General features: G+C 44.1%; 2 protein-coding genes across 3 annotated transcripts; both read left to right on the plus strand.

Annotated features, from left to right (window-relative positions):
- The first annotated feature begins 22 nt into the window (after nt 1–22).
- On the plus strand, nt 23–6,583 carry LOC103191364 (zinc finger protein 814-like). 2 transcript variants are annotated; one of them, XM_007912357.2, is made up of 5 exons: nt 23–86; nt 2,582–2,655; nt 3,234–3,396; nt 4,114–4,254; nt 5,507–6,583. In XM_007912357.2, exons 1-5 carry the CDS (start codon nt 59–61, stop codon nt 6,358–6,360), a joined length of 1,260 nt encoding a protein of 419 aa, XP_007910548.1. In that variant the 5' UTR covers nt 23–58; the 3' UTR covers nt 6,361–6,583. The 2 variants fall into 2 exon arrangements, with proteins under 2 accessions (XP_007910548.1, XP_007910549.1); XM_007912358.2 differs by lacking the exon at nt 5,507–6,583 and adding an exon at nt 4,898–4,920.
- An 8,277-nt stretch (nt 6,584–14,860) lies between these two features.
- On the plus strand, nt 14,861–25,360 carry LOC103191376. The gene is made up of 2 exons (XM_007912370.2): nt 14,861–20,809; nt 25,001–25,360. The coding sequence occupies exons 1-2, from the start codon at nt 19,578–19,580 to the stop codon at nt 25,005–25,007; spliced, it is 1,239 nt and encodes a 412-aa protein (XP_007910561.2). The 5' UTR covers nt 14,861–19,577; the 3' UTR covers nt 25,008–25,360.
- The last annotated feature ends 1,160 nt before the right edge of the window (nt 25,361–26,520 follow it).

Here is a 26,520-nt window from a genome sequence, read left to right on the forward strand (position 1 = left end):
TTGGCCAAGTGCATGTGATCAGAGTAACCTATGAGGGGAGGAAACAGCAGTCAGCAACATGGAGTGTGGGACCACAATAGGGAAAGGTAACAGTTGCTGCTCAATTTATCTACATTCGTCACTATTTTATCTGCTGAAGATACTGTTAAAATACTATATGTACTTGTATTCATTGGCTATTGATTTATAAAATGAAATTGAATTGTATTACACATTTGTGGGGGTGTGTGGGAGCTGCACTGTCAGAGGCCCGTCCTTCAGATTGGACATTAAACTGAAGCCCTGACTGCCTGTTCCAGTGGATGGTAACGATAAGGAGAGCAGCGGGTGGGGGGGGGGGGTCTGGGCTGGGAACATGGCTCTTCATTGTATAGATAATTATGACCGGATCAGAGAGGGTTTGATGGAGAGAGAGAGATGGAAGAGAAAGGAAGGAGATTGTGGAAAAAGATAAATAAAAGCCTTGACTTCTCCCCGACCCGCCCGCCCGCCCGCCCACTCCGTGCTGGTCTCTGACTGACTGTCCACCAAAAACACACTTCGGCAATGCCTCCCAAACAGCCATGAGATGAGGCAATAGAAAAGTACGCAAATATTTCCCCCAAATTGCGGAGAAATGTAATAAATTCCGTGGAAAACCGCGGGTTGACTGGTGCTACTGAGAGATGATTTTTGTGAAACAATCTGGATTACAACTATAGATATATTTTCCTGAACATGTAGTTATGTTTACAATACTAAAAATCTTAATTTGGCATTGTATAGCTCTTACCAAGAATTGGTATCAGGAGCTGCGTTGAGGCTCGGCCTCGGCCTCGGGCTCGGCCTCGGGCTTCGGCTCGGGCTCGGCCTCGGGCTCGGGCTCGGCCTCGGCCTCGGGCTCGGGCTCGGGCTCGGCCTCGGGCTCGGGCTCGGCCTCGGGCTTCGGCTCGGGCTCGGGCTCGGCCTCGGGCTCGGGCTCAGGCTCGGCCTCCGGGTCACGCGGGTTTCCCGCTCGCGCCGCTTCCGCAATTCCAACACTCCCCAGGGCCGCGCATGCGCAACTGGAGCTGCCCACAGTAACAGCTTGGAGTTAGCGGCGCGCGGAGGCCCAGTGCACCGTGTGCACAGTGAGCGGCGGGGGCTCAGCGCACTGCACACTGCACAGGTGTATAGCGGTACACCGGGTGTTCAGGTGTGTAGCGGGGCTTAGCTCTCTGTGTGAACAGGTTTGTAGCGGAGGAGGGCATTTGTAATGGACTCCATGGAAAAATTGCTGACGCACTTTTCTATTGGCCCAAGCCATGAGTTAAATCAGTCTGCTCCAACTGGTGGCCCATGGGCCGCATCCGGCCTGAGACCATCTCCAACATTCAACTTCTGCCCCCTCCCTCCCTCCCTCCCTCCCTCCCTGGTGAACATTCTCCCACGGCAGCAGCCAGCGGTTCGGAAGACACAGCACAGGGAGCGAAAATAACGCTGACCCTTACTGCAGTCTGTCAGGAAGGCGCGTGCTATTACCAACTGCGTCCGTAGCAACCACCAGCTACTGCCGCTGTAGATAGTGAACCGTACAGCTGATTGGGAGAGAGCAGCAGATAGAAGGAGAGGTGGGGGGGGGAGAGGGCGATTGAGAGAGATTGTTTGACAGAGAGGGAGAGAGATTAATTGACGAGGGGGGGAGAGAGAAAAAGTTTCAGAGGGGCCAGAGAGAGTGAAAGAGAGTGTGAGATGAAGAGATCGAGAGAGTCTGATTGACAGAGAAGGGGAAGAGAAAATGATTGAGATACTGTGAGAGAGGGAGGGAGTGTGTGTGAGAGGGTGAGGAAGAGATGGTGATTAGAGCATTGCCTCACAAACGACCTGGGTTCAGTTCCTGGGCAGAGCAAAACATTGGGCAAGTTTCCTTACTCCACACATTTCTGTTTATCTAGCAGTAAGTAGGAACCCAGTTATTAGTCAATTGGTGGATCGCATTTCGTGGAATAATAACCCTTTAAAAAATATAATAATAACAATTTGCTCATTCAATCCATGACTGTTTGTGGGACACTGCTGTGCGCAATTGGGTGCTGTGTTTCGACCACAATATTCACATTCACTACATCAACAACTTACATTTGTATAGTGCCCTTCACGCAGGGTAGCATCCCAGAGTGCTTGACAGTGGTGGAATCTGACCCCGAGCCAGAGGGAGAGGGAAGAGGAGGTGACCGTAAGCACAAGCAAAAAGGAAGGTGTTTAGGTGGGATTTGAAAGTGGAGAGGGAGGGAGGGGTCAAGGCAGAGGGATTGAGGGAGAAAGTGCCAGAGTTTCAGAGCCTAGTGGCCAAAAGCACGGCTGCCAATGGTGCAGTGAAGGGAATAAGGGATGAAAAGGAGGCCGGAGCCATTCGAGCAGAGGCTGCAAGTGGGGGAGTTGGGGGTAAGCAAATCAGTTAGGGAAGTGCAAGGGCATGAAGGGATTTAAAAATGAGTGAGAGGATCTTGAAATCGATCCTTTCGGTAATTGGGAGACAGTGGAGCCTGTCAAGGACTGGTGTGATGGGGGAACAAAGTTTTGTGCCCTTGATATAAGCAGCCGTTTCTTGTCTACTTCTCAGAAGTGAAATACTTCCAGCCTACGTTTGGGATGGAAGCCAGGAAGAGGGAGTCAGTGAGGAAGAAAAGCAAGGAGGTAACTAGCTAAATATCAAATATACTTTAGATTGATTTCAAGCATGGAAACAGGCCATCGGCCCAGCAAGTCCATCCTAGTGATTGTACTCTACATGCTCCGCTCTCCATCCACTCCTTACTTCCTCCCTTCCATTCCCTTCTTCCTCATGTGCCTACCTTGCTTCCTCTAAAATGCATTTCATTTAGATCCCATAATAACTATCTTATACTTGTGACCCTGGTTATGGATTTCCCAACAAGTAGGAACAGCTTATCAAACCATTTTATAATGTTTGATAAAAGCACCTCCATTACATCCCCTCTTGCACGTTTCTTCTCTAGCAAAGAAATGCCTAAGCTACCCAGTCTATCCTGATAGCAGTAATCTGTCACCCAAGGATCACCCTCGTAGATTTGCCTTTCACATCGGGAGGAGCGTTACACCTGGACAGTAAATGGGACCTCATCTGAAGGGTGGCACATTAGACTATTTGGATTCCACGTCCTGATGTGGAGTTTGAACCCCAACCTTCTGACACAGGTGAGAGTGAGCCAGACTGACACATGCTTATAATGTTCTTACATTCTGTATTTTAGAGCAAAAAGGAAATCTCACACATCCCGGCAGGATCAGCTGAGGATGGAGGTGACCACACAAGAGAGGTGACTGAAGCCAAGGGTTCAGCAAATGAAGAGAATAGTCTGGTCAAAAGAGGAGTCTCAGTTGTTGACGATGAAGATCTCAAAACACCTAAGAAAGGTATTCTTCCTGCAAAAAGCTACACTGAAAGATTGAGCACAGGAGGCAGTTTGTCCCATTGTCTTTGCCATCATTGACTCTGTTTTACATTTTTATCATTAATCCCACTTTCCGATTCTATCCCTCAATGTTGCTCTTATTGATGCTCTCTGAGTGAAGGAATCCCTTATAAACTTGCGTGTCTGGTAACTCTCGTGAGACCTTTTGCCCTCCCCCTTACCGTCAACCATTCTGAACGATATGAAATAGAGTTTCCCACAGTTAATAATAGAAGAGAATAGTTCCATTGTTCCATTTGACACAGCACCTTATCACATTGCTGACACATCTCAAAGTGCTTCACAGGATACACTGTAAAGTGGTGTGACTATACATTTTGTGGGCAAATGCAGCAGCCAATATGTACACAGCAATGTGCCACCAACAGTGAATGACTAATTTTGTTTTGGGGCAAAAGAAAAATCACCAGAAAGAGAAATTCCCCCCAGCTGATCAGACAGACAATGTGAGATTTAACGTCTAATTTAAAGGACAATGCGGTGCTTTCCCTCAGTGCTGGCACTGGAATGTCAGTCTGGGCTGTGAGTTCAGTTTACACTGAACTGAATTGCCCACAAATTTAGCACCATCTTAAATTGTGGAATAATGGCCGAGGGTTAGGACTCTGTGTACACGTTATGATTCTCAATCCTGCTTTTTTTAAAATTTACTCCACAGGATGCCGAACCGGAAATAGTTTGAGCTTCAAAGACAACCAAGCGAGTGGAGGAGAGGTTGGGAGCAGCAGATACGGATTGAGAAAGAGGGAGAGAAGAACTTATACTGAGGAAAAGGATCTCCCTGACGATGATTACCTGTGTATGTGAAAAATCAATCAAAGTTTCTTATAAAATGCTCCAGTGTAGAATCGGGCAGATGTCAGCTTGGCTCATTTGGTTGCCCTTTGGCCTCTGAGTCAGAAGGTTGTGGGTTCGAGCCCCTCCACATCGCGGACAGTCTAGGCTGACACTGCAGTGCTTGCTGGGGGGGAGGGAGTGCTGCTTTGTGCTTGTTCAGGTGGATGTTACCTCCCTTCATGCCCATGACACATCCCAGGGCTTGAAGGGAGGTGGTCATTTATGTTTTATTCAAAAAATGAGTTTGACGTCATTGAAATGTCTCAAAGTGCTTCACAGCATTCACAATACAATGCAAATTTATATTGATACAGCACCTTTCGTTGGGAGGATGTCTCATGGTGGCTTGACTGTTGTGGCTTGGCACCTGAGCTGGGGTAATAGCAGAGAGGGGTAGGGAGGGAAATGTGACAGGAAAGTCGGTCAAAGAAGAAAGAGCAAGACAGAGGAACTCATTGAGGAAAAGGATGATCAGACTCTTCCCACTCAACTCCTGTTAACCCTGCAAGCCAAAGCTCCAACAGGGAAGGTGGTCCAAACTGGACAAGTGCTGCATTACCATGGACCCCGAGCTATTTAGCTAAAGTCCCTTTGTGCCTCTTCAGACAGATGTTAAAGATCCTACGGGAGTAATGGAAATCTAATATAGCACCTTATCACGTCATCAGGATGTCCCAAACCTTCACAGGATCTTACTGCAAATTGTCAATGTCCCCCAAACAGCCATGAGGTAAATGACCAATTTTATTTGGGGTATTGTCAGCTAAGACATTGGTGTGTGTGTAAAATTCGCTTCTCTTTTCGAATAGCGTCATGGGATCTTTAATGACCACCTGAACAGGCATGGGCGGGGAACACGGTTTAAAATCTCATCTGAAGGATGGTGCCTCCAACAATGCAACACATTCCCAGCACCGAAACATGTTTCTCCCAGTGTCATGGCCAGTCATCATCTAAACTAATCACTCACCCACTCACCTCATAGTTGCTTGTGGGAAATGGCTCCTGACAAAAACTGATATGTGTGAAAGGCGCTACATAAATGCAAGTTGATGTCGTTGAAACAACACTTGACACTAATTTCTGTAAAACATGAAATGTTTTGATTTGTTCAAGTGCTGTACAAATGCAAGGATTAATTCAAAATTGGTCAAACAGCAATTGCTAAAGAAACCCCTCTGTTGCTTATACAAATCTTTCTTTTCTCCCATCAGCACCCAAAGTGGAAGATTCGGAGTCTCACTCTCACCTTTATTGTAGCAGTGTGTTTACTCATGCTGAGTTCCTTCAGAAACACAGCAGAAGACATCCCAAGCTCCTTCGAGACACATCAGCAGAACAATTTGCTTATAGTATAAATGTTTCTTCACAGGAGAGAGAGTGTCGGGGATCTATCACATATACTGTTAGAGAAAAGGGGTTTATGCAAAGGGGATCTCTGCAGGGTCCCCAGCGATTGATCTCAGAAGAGAGACTGTATAAGTGTGCTGAATGTGGACAGAGTTTCACACATTCTGGGAACTTTCAGAGACACCAGCGATCACACAAAGGAGAGAGACCGTATGAGTGTACTGAATGTGGAAAGAATTTCACAACGTCAGGGGAGCTCAAGGTTCACCAGCGTTCACACACTGGAGAGAAACCGTATGAATGTACTGAATGTGGAAAGAGTTTCACACAGTCAGGGGACCTCCAGAGACACCAGCGATCACACACAGGAGAGAGACCATATAAATGTGCTGAATGTAGAAAGAGTTTCACAACGTCAGGCCACCTCCAAATACACCATCGATCACACACAGGAGAGAGACCATATCGATGTGCTGACTGTGGAAAGAGTTTCACAACTTCAGGGCACCTCCAGAGACACCAGAGATCACACAGTGCAGAGAGACCGTATAAATGTATTGATTGTGGAAAGAGATTCACACAGTCAGGGAACCTCCAGAGACACCAGAGATCACACACAAGAGAGAGACCGTATAATTGTATTGATTGTGGAAAGAGTTTCAATAGCAAACAGTACCTCCAAGGCCACCAGCGAGGCCATACAGGAGGGACTGTATAAATGGCTTGAATGAGTTTTGCTGGTTTCTAGCAGAAGAAAGATCACAAATGCTCTGAAAGATCCCGTACTGTGGGAAAGCTTTCCAGCAGCCGGTAATGGTCAAAGCCCATGTGAAAAGCTTCTTTGAGACGTGAAGAAAATAACACTAATAGTTTGGCATGTACAGTGCAGATAACCCTTCTACCTGCCCTCCACCATCCCCTATCCTACCCCAGGTCGGGTCCAAATCCCTGACCGTCCAGTGCCTTAAGACGTCCTCCCGACGTGAAACTACAAATGTAATTTTGTATTGTATCCGTTTGATCCAACACCAGTGACTCACATTTAAGACACCAGTATGACAGTTTGTCTCCTCTCTGGACCATGTGCTGGGGTACCACCATCTCCTGAAATGCCTTACACATACATGGTGGTTGTGCACATGTGAAGCTATCGCCTGCTGTAAAGTATAACAAAATTACACTATAAGAAATGAGAGCCAGTGTGTCCCTGCTAACACCAGTCATGGCCTCTACTGTTGTAGCTCACATCACTTCATTATAATAATAATAATAGTAATCCTTGCATTTGATATAGTGCTTTTCAAGTCTTCTGGACGTCTCAAAGCCCTTCACAGAATAAACTGTAAAGTGAATTGACTGTATATTTGTGGGTGAAATGCGGCAGCCAATTGCGCACAGCAATGTTCCACAAACAGTCATGGATTGAAATGCCCAATTTATTATTGTTTTTTTTGAGGGATTATTATCAGGTGTGTGGAGTAAGGAAACTTGCCCAAGGTTTCGCCCTGCCGGGAATCAAACCCAGGTGTCTCGCTTGCAAAGCGAGTGCTCTAACCACTGAGCTACAGGACTCCACATTATAGGTCAAAAGGCACCTTCTCTCCCCGTTTATTACCAGCAGAATGGGCTGTGTGTGCTGGTTTATTACCAGCAGAATATGGTGACTTTCCTGTTCAAAAGATAAATTAATCACCAGTATATTAATGTCATTTTGTTGTTGTGTGGCTGTTGCCTGTGAAGCAGATCATTTTACATTCTTCATTGTTGTCTCAATTTGTTCATATTTTTAAATTGTGTTATTGAGGGTTGAGTTGAGGGTCTTATTCAGACTAACTAGGCTTAGGGTCTTCATACAGACAGTTTTACGATGCTCCAGCCAGAGGGTCTCTGATTGCTGGAATAACCAGAGCCGTGTTGTGTGCACGGACATATCACTATCATTTGGATAGTGTTACTGGTGAGAATTGGGACTGTAGTTGCTAAATTGGTCTATGTGGGGAGAGGGGAGGGGCAAGGAGTGTGGGAGAGGGATATTAATCTGTGTTAATCACATTGTTACCCTGGGGTAAGGAACTGTCCATGTACAAGCTCACCGAACTGTTAGAATAACTATAACTAATATTTACAGCCATCAATGTGGAATACTTTGCCTTTTTCATTAATTTCCCATGCTCTCATTTTTTCATGTGAGGAATGAATAGATGACCTTCATCCCCAAATAACGATTAATCTGAGGTGACCATATAGAGGTGTATATAACAGGACAGAGACAATAATCCCAAACAGTATATTCAGATAGGCCATGCAGCAGAACAAGAGATTGACAGAAATGTAAAGAGCAAAGGGATCTTTACTTTATATTGGGGCTCCAACCTCTTGGTTGCCAAGGTTGCACTATTTGAGAAACGTCCGCGGGTCGCATAAGCAATATTATTGTGTTTCCCTTCCAGAAACATAACAACATTTACACAGTGCTCTTTTTACATTGGAAGGATATCTCAAAGCTCTCAATACTGCCAGCTGGATACCTGAGCTGGGGGTTGGGAGCTGAGGGAGTTGGGGTGGAGAAAAGATGACCAACGGCGCGGCCAAAGAGTTAGGCCTTGATGTGCCTTGAAAGAGGGGAGGGAGGGAACAAGTCAGGATTTCAGGAATAGAGCTCCAGGCAGTGGGAGTAAAATGCCGATGGAAGGGGAGATGGAGTGGGGAGACATGAAGCAAGCCAGTGTTTGCTGGGCAAAGGGATGACCGAGTAGCAGATCGCAGAGGTAGGATGTGGAGATGGGGTGGGGTGGTCAGTGGTGGATGTAGAGTAGATTCTCACTGGGGAAAGAAGGAACTTTCTGTGAGAAAACTGCACAACTAGTCATTTGGTGTCTGTTCTCAGTCCTCCCAAATGCTGGTAGCTGAGGGAGGTTCTGATCATTTGTCCTGACAGTGAACCACAAAACAATGCCCTCACTTCAACTGTCTACCAACCTACTCTCTTTGTTTCTCTCTCTCCCCCTCCCTCAGGCTCTCCCTCTCTATCACTCAATCACTCTCCCTTCTTTCTTTCAATCACTCACCCTATCCCCTCTCTCTCTCACAAGCACTCTTGCATACACTCTCTCCCTTCTCAAACTGTCAATCATTCTCTCACTCTCTCCCCCTCTCTCATCTATTTCACACTCTGCTTTCTCCCTCTCGCCCGTTCTGTTACTTTCTCTCCCCTTCTGTCTCTATCACACACGTTCCCCACTTTATGGCAATCGCACTCACATACTCTCCCTCAGACTCTCTCACTCATCCTCTCTAACTCACATGCACTTTCTTCTCTCTCAATCACTCTCTTCCTTCTCTTCCTCTTTACCAGCCTTGGGTCACTATGTAGTGATAAGAGCTGAGGGTCAGTGTTTGTAGTGTCAGGAGCCGGGGTTCACTTTATAGTGACAGGTGCCAGGGGTCAGTGTGTGTAGTGACAGAAGCCGGAGATCACTGAGTGTATTGACGGGCCACGGGTCACAATATGCAGTGACAGGAGCCGCGGTTAACTATGTGCAGTGACAGGAGCCGCGGGTCAGTGTGTGTATTGACAGGAGCCAGGAGTCACTGTTTTGTTGTGACAGGATCCAAGGGGTCACTGTGTGTGATGACAGGAGCCGGGGGTCAGTGTGGGTAATGACAGCATCCGGGGGTCACCATGTTAAGTGACAGGAGCCGAGGGTCAGTGTGTAGTGAGAGGAGCTGCAGTGACAGTAGTGTAGTGACAGTAGCTGCGGGTCACTGTGTAAAGTGACAGGAGCTGTGCGTCACTGCACAGTGACAGGAGCCAATGGGTCACTATTTGCAGTGACATGAGTCGCAGGTCACTGTGTAGTGACAGGAGCCGGTGGTCACTATGTGCAATGACAGGAGCCGCGGTTCACGATGTGGAGAGACAGGAGCTGCACGTCATGATGTGGACTGACAGGAGCCGGGGGTCACTGTGTAGTGATAGGAGCCGGGAATCACTATATGCAATGGCAGGAGCCGGGGGTTACTACATGCAATGGCAGGAGCCGGGGGTTACTATGTGCAGTGACAGGAGCCAGCGGTCATTGTGTGTTTTGACAGGATCCGAGGATTCCTGTGTCTAGTGACAGGAGTCGGGGGTCAGTGTGTGTAGTGACAGGAGCCGGGGGGGTCACTGTGTGTAGTGATAGGTGCCGGAGACCACCGTGTGTATTGATAGGATCCTGGGGTCAGTGTGTTTAGTGAGAGCATCCGCGGCGTCACTGTGTGTAATGACAGAAGCCGGGGGCTCACTGTGTGCAGCGTCCGGAGCCGGGTGTCACAATGTGTAGTGACAGGAGCCAGGGGTCACTATGTTATGAGAGGAGCTGCAGCTCACTATGTGCAATAACAGTAGCTGCAGGTCACTGTGTGCAGCGAATGGAGCCTTGGGTCACTATGTATAGTGACTGGAGCCGGGGGTCACCGTATGTAGTGACAGGAGCCGTGTCTCACTGTGTAGTGACAGGAGCCGGCGGTCACTGTGTAGTGAGAGGAGCTGCAGCTCACTATTGCAATGACGTGTAGTGACAGGAGCCGGTAGTCACTATGTGCAATGACAGGTGCTGCAATTAATGAAGTGGAGAGATAGGAGCTGCGTGTCAGGAGTGACAGGAGCCGGGGGTCACTGTTTAGTTATATGAGCTGAGGGTCACTGAGTGTAGTGACAGGAGCCGGCGGTCACTTTGTGCAATGACAGGAACCGAGGGTCACTGTGTAGTAACTGGAGACAAGGGTTACTCTGTGTAGTGACAGGAGCCGGGGGTCACTGTGTGTAATGATAGGAGCTGGGGGTCAGTGTGTGTAGTGACATGAGCTAGAGGTCACCATGTGAAGTGACAGGAGTCTGGGGTCACCATGGGAGTGACATGAGCCAAGGATCACTGTTGAAGTGACAGGAGCTGGGGGTGACTATGTGCAGGGACAGGAGCACGGTTGTTGGTCCTTGACTGTGTCTGCCCTATTTCCCGCGTGTCTGCCCTATTTCCCGCAACTCTGCCCTCACCCCTTCCCCTCTTCCAAGAACCGTGATAGGGTCCCCCTAGTCCTCACCTTCCACCCCACCAGCCTCAACATCCAAAAAATTATTTTCCGCCTTTTCCGGATCTCCAGCATGACCCAACCACTAAACATATCTTTCCCTCCTCTCCCCTCTCAGCATTCCGAAGGGACCGTTCCCTCCGTGACTCCCTGGTTCATTCCTCCATCACCACCAACAGTTCTTCTCCTCCCTCCGGCACCTTCCCATGCCAGCTCAGTAGTTGCAATACCTGCCCTTTCACCTCCTCCCACACCACTGAACAGGGCCCCAAACACAGATTTCAAATGAGACAGCAATTTACATGTATTACCAATGTAGTTTACTGCATTCGCTGCTCACGATGTCGTCTCCTCTACAATGGGGAGACGAAACCCAGATTGGGTGACCGATTTACTGAACACCTCCATTCTGTCCACAAGCGCAACCCTGAGCTTCCGATCTCTTGCCATTTCAACTCTCCCTCCCACTTGCACTCTGACCTCTCCATCCACACTCTTCTACACTGTTCCAATGAGCCACAGCGCAACCTCGAGGAACAGCACCTAATTTATCTGCTTACAGCCCTCTGGTCTCAATATTGATTTCAACAATTTCAAACCATAACAGCTCACATTCCCCCTTCCCCTCTTCTGTGACCATTACCATATTATCTTGGTCCCAGACACACCTTTTCTCTTTCTGGCCTGCCTGTTTTGTTCCAATTTTTTCCCCCATCCTTTGTTTTGCAGTATTAACACCTCTATTCCTCTGCTTTGTTGAAATCCCCCCCTTTGTTCTGTATCATTAACACCTTTAACCCATCAACCCCTGCCCTCTACCCCATTTTCTCCTTTGTTTTCCTTGCTCTGCCTCCCCCCTCTCTGTTAGCCCTTAAAAGCCTCTGCCTCCCAACATGCCCCAGTTCTGACGAAGGGTCGTGTACCTGAAACGTTGACTCACTATCCTTTCTCTATAGATGCCGCCTGACCTGCTGAGTGTTCCAGCGACTTCTGCTTTTGTTTTCAGATTTCCAGCATCTACAGTATTTTGGGTTTTGCTTATATAAAAGCGGGAAATGTGGAGGGTCAGTGTGGTCAGAGTGAGAGGAGAGTCGGTAAGAGAGGAGCATGTGTATATTATATTTACACACACATACATAATAATAGTGAGGCTGATGGTTATTTACACACACACATCTGATAATAATAGAGAGGCTGATGGTTATGTGTATATTATATTTACACACTGTAATGTGTTTACACACAATACAACAAGATTACTTTTGTGTAGCGCCTTTCACGTTGTGAGGACGTCCTAAGGCGCTGAACAGTGTCAGCATTTCAGACCGAGCTGGGGTCAGGGGGGGAGAAGGGAGGGGAGGGGAAGGGGGGTGACCTATGGCATGGTCGAAGAGGAGGGTCTTGAGGCGGGACTTGAAGGAGGGGGCCATGCGGAGTGACTGGGGGATGGAATTCCAGAGATTGGGGGCAGAGTGGCTGAAGGTTCTCCCGCCAATGGTGGGGCGGGTGGGTCAGAGGACGTGGAGCAGGCCAGAGCCGGCTGAGCGGAAGGAACAGGCAGGTTGGTAGGGGGTTAGGAGGTCGCAGAGGTGTTAGAATTTACACTTTTTGTATAATGTTAGAATCATAATAGATGTTGCGAACGGGTTACCTTTTAAGTTAAGTGTGGGGGGGCAACTGGACTGAAACTCATGAGTTTACACCGAAGATCACGTGAGTGTCTCAAGGACAAGATGTGTACTACTGCCCTGCACATACACAAGATAACGGACTGTCTCAAGGACAGTGTGTTTGTGTGTGTGAGGCACGTACACCTCATGAGATGTTCACGTGAACCCAGCATGATTTCGGCCAGGTGATCTAATGTCCGCACCATGATTGGATGAACATCGGTATAAGAGCTCCGTTAACTTTGTGAATGGGGCCATCCCGGGTTGCAGAGACAAGGGTATGGGAGATGGAAGACCGAGAGCTAGAAACACTAAGACTGAGGATATCACATGGAAGATGAAAGCTGTAAGTCTTGTTCACATTCAACTGTAGGAAATTTGCCCTCAAAAAATAACACAATAATACATAATAATTAATAAGATAATCTTAAAGGAGAGCAAGTATTTTATTTTGTATAAATATATAAAAATATATTCTCAAGCTCTTGCCAACCTGCAATTAATGCTTTCCGGAATTAGGTAAGCAGGATGTGTCCCTCCAGGTAGAGATTTTATACCGAATGGACACAAATCTGCTAGAGATTCAGAGCAAATTAGATTCTGTTCAACAAAAACTCTCAGAGTTACAGAAACAGATGGAAAAAGCCACGCTCAGCTTTCTGCAAATAAAGACATTAAATTGTAATTTAGTTCAGTAAAACTTACACCTAGTCTGGAGCAGAAAATCATATACTGACTATTACACTGGTAAAATTGTATTATTTGGTGTATTCTGGTATGTGTTTGTAAGCAGGTCCAACTATATGTCCCTGTCCATATATTATTTTTAGTCAACCGGTGTCTGACATTGGTGGAATCAGATCAACGTGTTTATCCAAACCAAACTGAGAATTCTATGCATACCCTACATGTGGAAATTCTGGAGATAGATTATTGAAATGGAATCCTCCTGGAGGGATGCATCCTGTTTATCTAATTCTGGAAAGGTTTGTAAAAGGCAAAGCTTGGGGACCCCAGATTGTGTGTTGGGGGTAGTTGCTAGAGTCTAGCCAGCTAAAATCGCATAGCTTGTCATTGATTTTGCTGTCTGGCAAGTTTTCCCGCTGCTTCTCCAGCTAGGACTACTCTACCCGTTAGAGCTTTGCCTTGCAGGATTAACATGAGCTGAGTGGGAGCTGAGTGCCCTAGTAACTGTCTGCCATTCCAAGTCCTGTTGATGAGCCAGGCTGGCTGTTCTGTCATCGGAAGTGCTCTCGAGGACCTGCCTGGCTCAGGACTAGAGACAGCCACAGAGGGCTGGCTCAATTTTGACATTCGGTTGCCAAACATCAAGTTCATTGAATCATAGCATCGTAGAATTATACAGCACAGAAAGAGGCCATTCAGCCCGTTGTGTCTGTGCCGGATTTTTGAAAAGAGCTTCCAAATCAATTACGCTCTCCCCATAGCCTTGCAAACTTCTCTCTTAAAAGCCGTTTTTGAATCGGCTTCCACCACTCTTTCAGGCAATGCATTCCAGATCCGAATAACAACATTTCTCCTCAACTTCCCCTCTGTTTCTTTTAACAACTATTTTAAATCGGTGTCCTCAGGTTACCGACCCACCCGCCAGTGGAAATAGTTTCCCCTTGTTCACCCTATCGAATCCCCTCATAATTTTGAAAACTTCTATTAAGTCTCCTCTTAACCTTCTCTGCTCCAAGGAGAATAATCCCAGCTTCTCTCGCCTCTCTTGATAACTGAAGTCCCTCATTCCTGATACCATCCTGGTAAATCTCCTTTGCACCCTTTCTAATGCCTTGACATCCTTCCTAAAGTATTGTGCCCAGAACTGAACACAGTCTCTAGCTGAGGCCTAACCAGTGTTTTATAAAGGTTCAGCATAACTTTTGTATTCTGTGCCCCTATTTATAAAGCCAAGTATCATGTATGCTTTTTTAACAGCTTTATCTTCCTGACCTGTCACCTTCAAAGATTTGCTTATATGAAACCCCAGGTCTCTCTGTTCCTTCACCCCCTTTAAGATTGTACCATCAGCTTATATTGCCTCTCCTCGTTCTTCCTCCCAAATTGCATCACTTTGCATTTCTCCACATTAAACTTCATCTGCCATGCGTCTGCCCATTTTACCAGGCTGTCTATGTCCTCTTAAAATGTTCTCTTGCAGTCTGCTACTGTCCTCCTCACCGTTTACTACTTTTCCTAGCTTAGTATCATCTGCAACCCTGGAAATTGTACTCCCTATACCCAAGTCCAGGTCACTTATATGGATCAAAAAACAGCATTGGTCCCAATTCCGACCCCTGGGGGACACCAATGCACACTTCCCTCCAGTCAGAAAAACAACCGTTCACCACCACTCACTGCTTTCTGTCTCCCAGCCAGTTCTGTATCCATGCTGCCACTGTCTTTAATACTGTGGGCTTCTATTTTGCTTACAAGTCTCTTATGTGGCACTTTATCAAACATCTTTTGAAAATCCATATAAACTATATCAACTGCACCACCTTCATCCACCCTCTCCGTTAATTCATCAAAAAACCCTATCAGGTTTATATTGGGAAATTGTAGTGAAATTGTAGAAAAATCTTTTATACCTAGAAATAATTGTATGCCTTTTTAAATCAAACATTAGCTGAAACATTAAAAAAACAAGTCCTGGGAAAACTCAGACTTGGCAATGCCAGCTACATCTTTATCTGGCTGGACATTCCATGGAAGCAGAGAGCAGTAACTTCTGTAACTCTGAAATGAATAAGACATTGTCTGACACAAACACCATCTGGAGATAAGTTTATGCCTCTAACGTCCTTGAATCCTCCCCTAACCTGAACTCCCTTCCCTCATTATTTCTTACTCTGTGTTATAAATTTAAAGGTTGTATTCTTGTGAGACAGCTTTAGATTGTATCTTGTATACTTTAAACAACGGTATCAATCAGGTACATATTCTATGCCAATTATATTTGATTGACTTTTTAAAGAATAATAATCAACACGAATAGATACTAATTAAGTAGATGACATTTAACCTTGTTTAGAGATATAGATTGATTGACGTCACCATTCGAATAGTTGTTGGAACCACATGATTGATAATGTTTTTTTAATTGCCTTTGTATGCTTTATGACCTTGAGCACTTTTGGGGATAAAAAGGCTGCTTTAACTGACCAAAAGCAGCTCATTCTTTTGGACTGTCAGGTGCTCTACTTGGGAGACTGTTGACTGTTCTTGAATCAGCTCTTTTAATTGCAATTAAATCTCAGCATTAAATCTCAACATTGGATATATCCACGGTGTATGGTCTGTTTGTAAGACAACGGTTGGGACGAACGGGGAAAAAGTTACAACTCAACATTTGGCGCTGCGAGCAGGGGCTCAAGACGTTACATCAAGGAACGAGGAGTCGAATAAGAGGTCAAGCAGTTGTCGAGAACAGCATCCGAGAAACAGGCCAACAAGGTGAGATAATTATCTGTAAAACCTTGGTTTCTCACATGTTGTTTTTAACAAATGTAACCCACGACTATCGAACCTAAATAACTGTTGACGAGTCCCCAGTAAAAGAACCGTTAACATACATCCGTTGGAAGTGAAAAATATATTTGGGGAAACGTTAAAAAAATTATAAATTTGTTTTTCTAAAAACTGTAACTCAAACCAATCACTAAACAATTGACGCATTCGTCTTAGCTGGTTGTTGTTTTGGGCACAGGATCCCCGACGTGCAGTGAAGCACGACGTGGAATACGAGTTCATCGGTAGACAAACTAATCCGTTACACGTTCGTGATATATGGTAGTTTTGAACGACTAGTAGCTCGAAAACCGGGGAGAATTTGGTAATCGCTAGACAAACTAATCCATTACGAATTCGTAGTGGTATTTGTAGTTTTGTTACTTGTGGTATCGAGTGTTATAAGTTGTGTTTTAGTGAAATTCGTTTTTGTTTCGTTATTTGTTGTGTCGGGTGTTATAAGTTGTGTTTTAGTGTAATTCGTAAAGAAAAAAAATGGGTACAGTACTTGACAAAGCAAGTAGCCCAAAGGATCCGGTCCAAATTATGTGCACATTATATGCTGAATACGAGACCAAATTCAGATTACTATCTGGGCAGGCGAGCAAGCAATTGGAAGGTTGGCCTCAAGGAGGTACTTGGGATTTGGAAAAACTAATAAAAATACAAAATGCAATATGGAAAAAACGAGGCTGCGGAAAAGGGTTAAAAATTAAGTTAGCCATTAAAAAATGGATAGAAGAAGGTGAAAAAAGAAAGAACAAGTCAGTGGTAGCCAGTTGGCAAGAAGAGGGGCATTAGTATCCTAAATAGTGAAGGAAATAATAAGGAAGTAGAAGAATTGATGGAAGAGTGTAGGATTAAAGATGAAAAAGGAAGCAAAGAAATAAGCAAGCAAAAAGCGGAGAGCTGTACAAAAAGCACAGACTAAAGTTGCTGACGATTCAGATTCGGAAATAGAAGACGATATAATGTGTTGGTTGACTGATCATCAACCACCAGCTTTACAAATTGTAGAACCGTCAATTCCAGCTGCTCGGCGGGGCCGTCAGTACCTGTCGTGCCCACTGCTCCTCCTCGGGATGCAGGTCCATTCGCAGACCCAGTTTCGAACCGAACCCGGTCACACGATACACCTCCCTCTTTGCCTCTGTATCCACAAACAGTAGAATACACTACTGCGCAGACAGAAGGCCCCACCCAGACACTGCCCAAATAGGATGTTCCCAAACCCCGCAGACAATCAACCAATACGAGTCTGGAGCCCGTGGAAGCCGTCGGAATTACACGGCATTCTCCAACAAGCCCCCGATACATCAGGAGATGCTGGAGCACTGAGACATTACCTGCTGCTTACTACACAGGTGTATGGGGCAACAGGAGAGGATCTTTGGTCACTAATACAGATCGCGCTCAATAGAACACAATGGGCAGCGTTTAAAGCAGCAGTGGAAGTTGATAATTGGGAAGCTTTTGCTAACAGATATGCCGACCCAGAAGATCAAAAGGAAACTCCACTGGCAGCAGTAAAGCGAGTCTTGGCAAGCCCCGTTAATATCCAAAATACTAGATTGTAAAGCTAAAAATGGACACGAAGCTGACGAATTCATGATAAAGTACAACCAGATTTATGAAAAATTCTCCGGCGACACAACTTATTTGGCAGGGCGACCATCGCCACAATATAATGCTTTGGTTTTACAATCAGTTCCAGCAAAAGTAGCTGAAATGGTTAAAACCAACAACATGAATTGGCAGCTGTATACACTTGCTTACAGGCTGCGTCGAACATTACACTAAACTCAAACATAGTGGTACATACAACACATTCGGTTACAGCATTACTATGCCAAATGCAGACACAATATTTAACTATAGCACGACAGAGTAGATATGAGGCAGCCCTACTAAGCAATCCTCAGCTATCCTTTGTTTGCTGCACAAACATTAACCCCGCAACGTTCCTCTCTCATCAGCCAGCTGATTTAGATGACCCAAATCACGATTGCATTCAAGTAATACAGCACACTACGCCTCCACGGGATGATTTAACTGATATACCCCTGGACAAAGTCGATTTAATATTATATGTTGATGGGAGTTCCTCTATTGATGAGTTTGGGAAACGAAAATCTGGCTATGCTATTGTGACAGGGGAAATGGAGATAGAAGCAGCAGCATTTGAAGAGCCAACATCTGCACAACAAGCAGAGGTGTTTGCTCTTACCAGAGCATGCATACTGGCAGAGGGAAAATACGTTAACATGTATACAGATTCCCGATATGCTTTTGGGGTAGCCCATGATTTCGGAACATTATGGAAACAGCGAGGTTTCCTAACCAGTTCAGGCCAAGACATACAGAATAAGACTTTATTAATTAATTAATTTACTGAAAGCCATACTTCTACCTAATAGGCTAGCTATCATTAAAAGTGCAGCACATACAACAGGGACTTCAGCAGTTGACAATGGGAATAGACGAGCTGATGCAGCAGCTAAATTGGCATCTGGAGAGCAAAAATTAATTGTTCCTAAAATGACGAATATGGCTCAAAGATCCACAAGGATACAGTCAGATTCTGAGGTAAAAAAGATGCCAACTTTAGATGACGTTATCTCATTACAAAAAGAGGCCTCTACAGATGAAATAACAGAATGGGAAAACAATGGATGACAATGACAATTTAAAATTGTGGTTAACTCCGGCCGGACAGTGTTGTGTTCCACTTAGCTTACTACCATGGTTAGTTGATATTGTTCATCAACAAACGCATGCTGGCAAGGAGGGAATGGTGGGGTTATTACTGCAATCATGGTGGAGCCCCTTATTTGACTAAAGCGCCCAAAAAGTAATACAAAGATGTTTAATTTGCCAAAAATTTAACATTGGAATACGAACACCATCCCCCTAGGCCGTACGCCTCTTCCAGCAGGGCCATTTGATACAATTCAACTAGATTTCATTGAATTGCCAAAAACTCAGTGTTACAAATATTGTCTAGTAATTGTAGATGTATTCAGTAAGTGGATAGAAGCTTATCCAACTACCTGCAACACTGCAGGAACAGTTGTAAAAATGTTATTAAGAAAAATAATACCACAATTTGGAATTCCCAGTTGTATAAGTTCAGACAACGGACCACACTTTACAGCCCGGATAAACAAAGAACTTTGTGACCAATTAAACATCAAACAGCAGTTTCACTGTCCATACCATCCTCAATCTGCAGGATTGGTGGAGAGGGCTAATCAAACATTGAAACTCAAACTGTCTGAAGAAACGGGACTGAGCTGGTTTAAAATTCTACCTATGGCTCTATTCCAAATGAGAGTCACACCACAATGGCAAACCAAGCTGTCTCCGGCTGAAATATTATACGGAAAAGCATTGCAAACTCCCTGGGCTTTTTCCCGGAAACATAATCCTTCTAACATTTATGAGATGACGAGCGAAGTACATGATTATGTGATTGCTCTAACAAAAAGCTTGCAGCAGTATCATTCACAGGTCCAGAACCTACACAAGGAGGGAGGTGGACAGACGGAAGATTCGAAGGACGTTGGTCCTAGGATACAAGCTGGATTTGCAACTGGACCCACAAAAAGTTGGAACCCCGGTGGAACGGACCATTTCAAGTGCTGCTAACAACACCGACTGCTGCCAAGCTACAAGGATGAGAGAAATGGGTTCATTTAAACCACTGCAAAAGACTTACGTATACATAATGATATTATGTTGTGTAAATATAACACATGGAAAGGACATGTACATGACGTTTACTAACCTGACTAACCAAACTTTAGCATTAGAACCAGGGGACGCTTTCCAACAAGTGTTAGCGATAGTGTCGATACGTAAGGGAAATGAAGAAGAATTGGTTTATTTGGAAAGCCAGAATGGTAACACTAACTGTAGCCACAGAAATGAAACTTCCTGCAGGTTTACTACAGGAACTGGTATTACATTACAAATGGGCTGCTGTAACATGCAATATACCAGACTGGGAGATTTGACATACAAAAAGGATACAGGAATTAGAGTTAAAAGGGACCTTTTAGATGGGAATGCCAAAACCAATAATAACCTGGTCATGACTAAACACTTAAGGGTTAATTATCAAAAACACTCAGAGAAGGAGAATTCGTTCCTTCAGTATTTGGGCTTAGTAAGGCGATATGCCAACAACAGTACGAGAAGGGTGGTGTGCACGCCACAGCCTCGCTCTGTAGGTTCCGGTATAACAATGATGGCTATTGCCACTACTGACTGTGATTTATGTTACCTGACAGCCAACGAAATAAATAATTGTAGTATTCATATGAAAGCTAGTCATTATACACCCATCACCTGTTTTCAAGGAGAAGAAGATAAAACAAACCTCTCCGAAGCCTGCATTAGATGTGATGATATGCCTCCAAGCATGGAGGTTAACATAGTACCAGTTTTTGAATGGTGTCTGGAAAACTGGGACAGAAAGGGTTTTGCTCCCAATAACAACAATTATATGCTAATAACTGGAAAGGAATTAGGACAACTGCCTTCCTCTAAATGTAGCGTGATAGTCCAGGGGGACTCTATAATGCCTGATGCGAACCCTTTAGTGTCTAATGCCAAGGGAATAGTTAGACCAGTATCACAGTGCCTTCAGAGTATTACACCAGCACTGGCCAAGGTGATATTAATGTCACATTCCTGTTCTATTCAAACTTCAGATGAACTTCATTGGATATGTGGAGATACTGCCTATAAATGGTTGCCTAATGGGTGGCTCGGAAGATGTGGTCTAGCTTATGTAGTGCCTTCTTTCAGGTACCCCAGCGATACCCCTGAAGAGGATGCTCGAGTAACACGGATGAAAAGGTTAAACAAAACAGGACTACATCGGCATAAGAGGAGTATGCGATGGTACGACAACCAATGGTATACAGAACTGTTATCCACCTTTGTTCCACTATATGGAACAGAGGTGTCACTAGCAGAAATAAGAGCCCTTGCAGGCAACCTTCAAGAAATGTCAAGAGCTACATCATTGAGTATTGATCTTTTAAACAAAGAACAACAAGCCATCAGAAAAATGACAATGCAGAACAGGATGGCGTTAGACATAATTTTGGCCACTCAGGGAGGAGCATGCGCTATAATTGGTCCAGAATGTTGCTCCTGGATAAATGATTATTCATCAAATATAACTGAAGAAAGTGAAAAAATCAAGGAAGCAGGTGATGAGGCAGGGGACATTGATAAACATAAGGGTAGTTGATAAACATAAGGGTAGTTGCGGCTGGTCACCATTCTGTTGGATTGGCACTATACGGAATGGATGGGGAACTGCAATACTAGAGTGGGTATTATGGATTTTGGCAATGCTATTAGTAGTCAAATTAGTATATGGTTGTGCAATGACTTGTACTAAGGAGGTAATAAAAAGAGAGTTAGTGGAACGACAAGTAAACAGGGACAGGAAATATTGGAAGGATGAAAATGATACGCAGGAGGTATAAGCAACCATTTGGTGTTATCATATGGGATATGATAAAAGGAGGGAATGTGAAATTGTAGTGAAATTGTAATGAAATTTTACCAGGCTGTCTATGTCCTCTTAAAATGTTCTCTTGCAGTCTGCTACTGTCCTCCTCACCGTTTACTACTTTTCCTAGCTTAGTATCATCTGCAACCCTGGAAATTGTACTCCCTATACCCAAGTCCAGGTCACTTATATGGATCAAAAAACAGCATTGGTCCCAATTCCGACCCCTGGGGGACACCAATGCACACTTCCCTCCAGTCAGAAAAACAACCGTTCACCACCACTCACTGCTTTCTGTCTCCCAGCCAGTTCTGTATCCATGCTGCCACTGTCTTTAATACTGTGGGCTTCTATTTTGCTTACAAGTCTCTTATGTGGCACTTTATCAAACATCTTTTGAAAATCCATATAAACTATATCAACTGCACCACCTTCATCCACCCTCTCCGTTAATTCATCAAAAAACCCTATCAGGTTTATATTGGGAAATTGTAGTGAAATTGTAGAAAAATCTTTTATACCTAGAAATAATTGTATGCCTTTTTAAATCAAACATTAGCTGAAACATTAAAAAAACAAGTCCTGGGAAAACTCAGACTTGGCAATGCCAGCTACATCTTTATCTGGCTGGACATTCCATGGAAGCAGAGAGCAGTAACTTCTGTAACTCTGAAATGAATAAGACATTGTCTGACACAAACACCATCTGGAGATAAGTTTATGCCTCTAACGTCCTTGAATCCTCCCCTAACCTGAACTCCCTTCCCTCATTATTTCTTACTCTGTGTTATAAATTTAAAGGTTGTATTCTTGTGAGACAGCTTTAGATTGTATCTTGTATACTTTAAACAACGGTATCAATCAGGTACATATTCTATGCCAATTATATTTGATTGACCTTTTAAAGAATAATAATCAACACGAATAGATACTAATTAAGTAGATGACATTTAACCTTGTTTAGAGATATAGATTGATTGACGTCACCATTCGAATAGTTGTTGGAACCACATGATTGATAATGTTTTTTTAATTGCCTTTGTATGCTTTATGACCTTGAGCACTTTTGGGGATAAAAAGGCTGCTTTAACTGACCAAAAGCAGCTCATTCTTTTGGACTGTCAGGTGCTCTACTTGGGAGACTGTTGACTGTTCTTGAATCAGCTCTTTTAATTGCAATTAAATCTCAGCATTAAATCTCAACATTGGATATATCCACGGTGTATGGTCTGTTTGTAAGACAACGGTTGGGACGAACGGGGAAAAAGTTACAACTCAACAATATGATCAGGTGTAATTTATTATTTTTTTTGTTTTGGAGGGATTATTATTAGGTGTGTGGAGTAAGGAAACTTGCCCAAGGTTTCACCATGCCTGGAAAGGCAGTTTGTTAGACACAATTTGCCTTTAACAAATCCATTGGCTGTCCTTTATTAACCCATATTTTTCTAAGTGAAAATGTATTTTGACCTGGATTATAGTCTCTGGATGTTAGGATGACTGGCCTATAGTTCCTGGGTTTATTCTTCTGCCTCTTTTTGTACAGGGGAGTAACGTTTGTATCTCTCCAGTCATCTGGCACCACCCCAGTGTCCAAGGACGATTGAAGGATTGTGGCCAGAGCCTCTGTTATTTCCACCCTTACTTCCCTCAGTAACCTAGGATGCATCCTGTCCGGACTGGGTGAATTATCTATCTTGAGCACCGACAACCTTTTTAGTACCTCTTGATTTATTCTTATCTGATCCAATTTCTCTACGCTCTCCGATACTGTGGCATTGGCTACACCCTCTTCTTTTGTGAAGACAGATGCAAAGTACTCATTCAGTATGTCAGCCATGCCTCCACAAGAAGATTTCCTCTTTGGTCCCTAATTGGACCCACCCTACCTTTAACTAACCTTTTATTCTTTAGATGCTTATAAAATACCACAGGGTTCCCTTTTATGCTGCCCAATAATCTTTTCTCGTACAATGTGGGGACTGGATGTGGGGGAAAAAGGACAGCTGGGGATCGAACCAGACGTCTAGATTCGGTGAATCTGAGGGAGAGGAATTTAGATCCGCAGGAGTGAAAACATTGACGGGAGCCATGGAGTATGCCTTCCGTCTTGTCCACATTCAGCTGAGGAAGTTTACATTCATCCAGGCCCTGATGTCTGCCAGACAAGCTGATAGAATATCGGCGGACCTGGAGTTGGTACTGGAGTACCAAAGTAGGTTGTCATCCGCATACATGTGGATGACACACAAATCCAGGGTAACACTAGTGCATTGCTGGATAAGTCCTTCAGGTAGATTGTAAATTGAGGTTGAATCTGCCTATTCAGATGATATTAAATACCCACGGCACCATTTGAAATGAGAAAGGTGTTTCTCCCAGTGTCCTGGTGTAAGGTTTGCCAGAAAGAGACTTTACCCAATACAGGTGGTATGAATTACAGATCATTTAATATCATACGGTTCAAAGATTAATGCTTTAACACGTACAATTATTATATCTTTAATTTACATAAATCCAGTAAGATTCAATGAAACCAATATTACCTGATTCCATTGGGGAAGTTGCTGACCAGTAGCTGCCTCCCAACTGTTCCTCCAACGATAATTCCAACTATTCCAAAGTTACATCTTTTATGTATATCTAACTCCATCTACTGTTGTCACAGAGATAACCCCCACCCTTTGTTGGCTGCTAGCGATCTTGAGCAGGCTCTTTTCACATGGGAAAATAACTGATAAGGAGAAAGAAATATTGACAGCTAATTGGGAGGATTCTGCTATCTCCCTATTTCCTCGTCTTGAGATAAGCAGATGTCCACGAGTGAGCTTCTCACTCTGAGCCCCCTTGTTTTCACATCTGTGCTCAAGGACATGATTATTCAATTTTTGGATGGGAGGATGACATCTACCCAGATACCGGATGAGGGGAAGTTATCAGAACCTAACCTCAGCCTTTACCTTTGCTAACCCTAATTGGCATATGTACCCTCTCAAGGGCCCTAAATTAGTCATTTAAAACACCTAATCTTCTCCAGGCCCTAGTAACTAAGGCATGCTATACTGAGAAGTTTATAAGTGTTTGGTTACATTCTAAAAGTAATTATAACCTTAAAAACAGTAAGTATCACAAATATAATCTTACACTGGTCATCCATCCCTCAAGTAAAATTGGTCACTCTCTTCGCTGTTTTTGTTGTTGTTGTTGTGAGATCTTGCTGGGTGCAAATGGCTGCCATGTTCACCCACAAATACATAGTCATTGCACTTTTCAGAAGCTCCTGTGAAATGTGTTACAAGAAATGCAAAAACTATTGTATTATTTACATAATTTTGTACATAAATAAGGAAATGATCCTTAATTAAATAATGAAATTATCCTTTTTCCATTTAAGTGCAAAGCTCAAAACAGAAAAAAATGGAATTTGGTACTTTGGCTTACATAGATTTGTTTACATAAATTTATTCCTCAAATTACACTTCAAACGAGAATTTAGGACTATAAGGTAAGATAGAGATTTTCAATTCCTTTGTGTCATAGCTACTTTAATATCTTATTTAACCCCATAGGCAATGATCAGCTCAGGCACAAGGCAGATGGTGTGTTTGCAGAAGTCTTTCAATCTCTGATTTGCTCCTATTACTCCAATTTGAAGCCCAAAGAGAACAGAATTAAGGAAGCAAAGACTCAACAAAGACTTCCTCTCCGATCACTGTGAATCTCTGGGTACCTTCAGGTGGATCTGTACTGTGGTTTGAACAAATAGTTGGCTGCTCTCATACTGTTTAAATGGCTAATTTGGATGGATGTGGCTCCACATGACCTGCTGTAAATGAAATACAAGCTTGAGATAACAGAAGAAAGTAGAAAACTGATAATAGAATGTTTTTTTAAATTCTAAATTTTACACTGAATTTAGGAGCATTTAACAACTGAGTACAATACTGAGTAAGTACTCAGTTGTTCAATTTTGGGACAACTATTATTACCCAACATTAGTACTGAATAATCCCATATATATTAGGTATCAGCCTGGCATAGAAAGAATACTCTTTATTCTGATGTTCTATATTTTAAAAAAGACCACAGTCACCAGGGCAGAGATGCTTCAGACTTTGTTATTTCATTAAAGGAACATTTACTCTTATGTACATTATTGGCACCGACTGCTTATTTCCACTGTAGCTACTGAGTCATGTGGTTCTGGGTTCAAGCCCCGAGCTGGGACTTTGAAATCATGTAGTTTAGACTGACACTCAAATGCAGTGCTGTGGCCATCCTGTGCCATCCTATTGTAACTTCACTTTACAGTATATTCTATGAAGCGCTTTGATACGCCTCAATCAACAACAACAACATTACGTTTATAGAGCGTCTTTCACGTCTGGAGGACGTTCCAAAGCGCTGAACAGTCAGGTATCAGGGCCCAAGCATGGGGAAGGGGTGGTGTGGGGTGAGAGAAGGCAGAGAAGTGGGAGGGCGACCAAAGGCAATATCGAAGAGTAGGGTCTTGAGGTCGGCCTTGAAAGAGGCAAGGGAGGAAGCGAGGCTATCAAAGCTGTGATAAGGCACCATATAAGAATTATTATAAATTTATGTTATATTTTAAGCCTTTATGTGGGCTTTGAAAATGGAGAGGGAGGAGGCGAGCAGGTAGACTTTGGGAAGGAGCTCCAGAGAGCAGGATAGCTTGACTAAAAGCTTACTCACCAACAGTGGGGCAGATCAGGCAGGTGTTGTGAAGCAGGTCAGTGTCCACTGAACAAATAGAGCGGCTGGGGTGGCAGGGACGAAGGAAGTTGCAGAGTTAGGGTGAGGCAAGGCCGTGGCTGTGGGGGGATTTTAATGTGAGGATGAGGATCTGGGGTTTCCATGAATTGGTGGGATACATGGAAATCTCAGCTTGGTTTGGATACTGTCAAGTATGGTGATGTTTTTTCGTGTGTCAGGCACCCGACTGACCAAGAAAAAAAAATTGAATTTGATTCAGTGTCAGCTGAACGAGGATGGGGTCATAGGCTCAAAGAGCCAGGTGAGAGAGGTTATACAAACCTCAGGGTTTGGATGGTTTGCACTTCGGGTAAGGAGG

The sequence above is a fragment of the Callorhinchus milii genome, unplaced genomic scaffold (genome assembly GCF_018977255.1).
Source record: "Callorhinchus milii isolate IMCB2004 unplaced genomic scaffold, IMCB_Cmil_1.0 Scaffold3, whole genome shotgun sequence".
Classification (NCBI taxonomy): Eukaryota; Metazoa; Chordata; class Chondrichthyes; order Chimaeriformes; family Callorhinchidae; genus Callorhinchus; species Callorhinchus milii.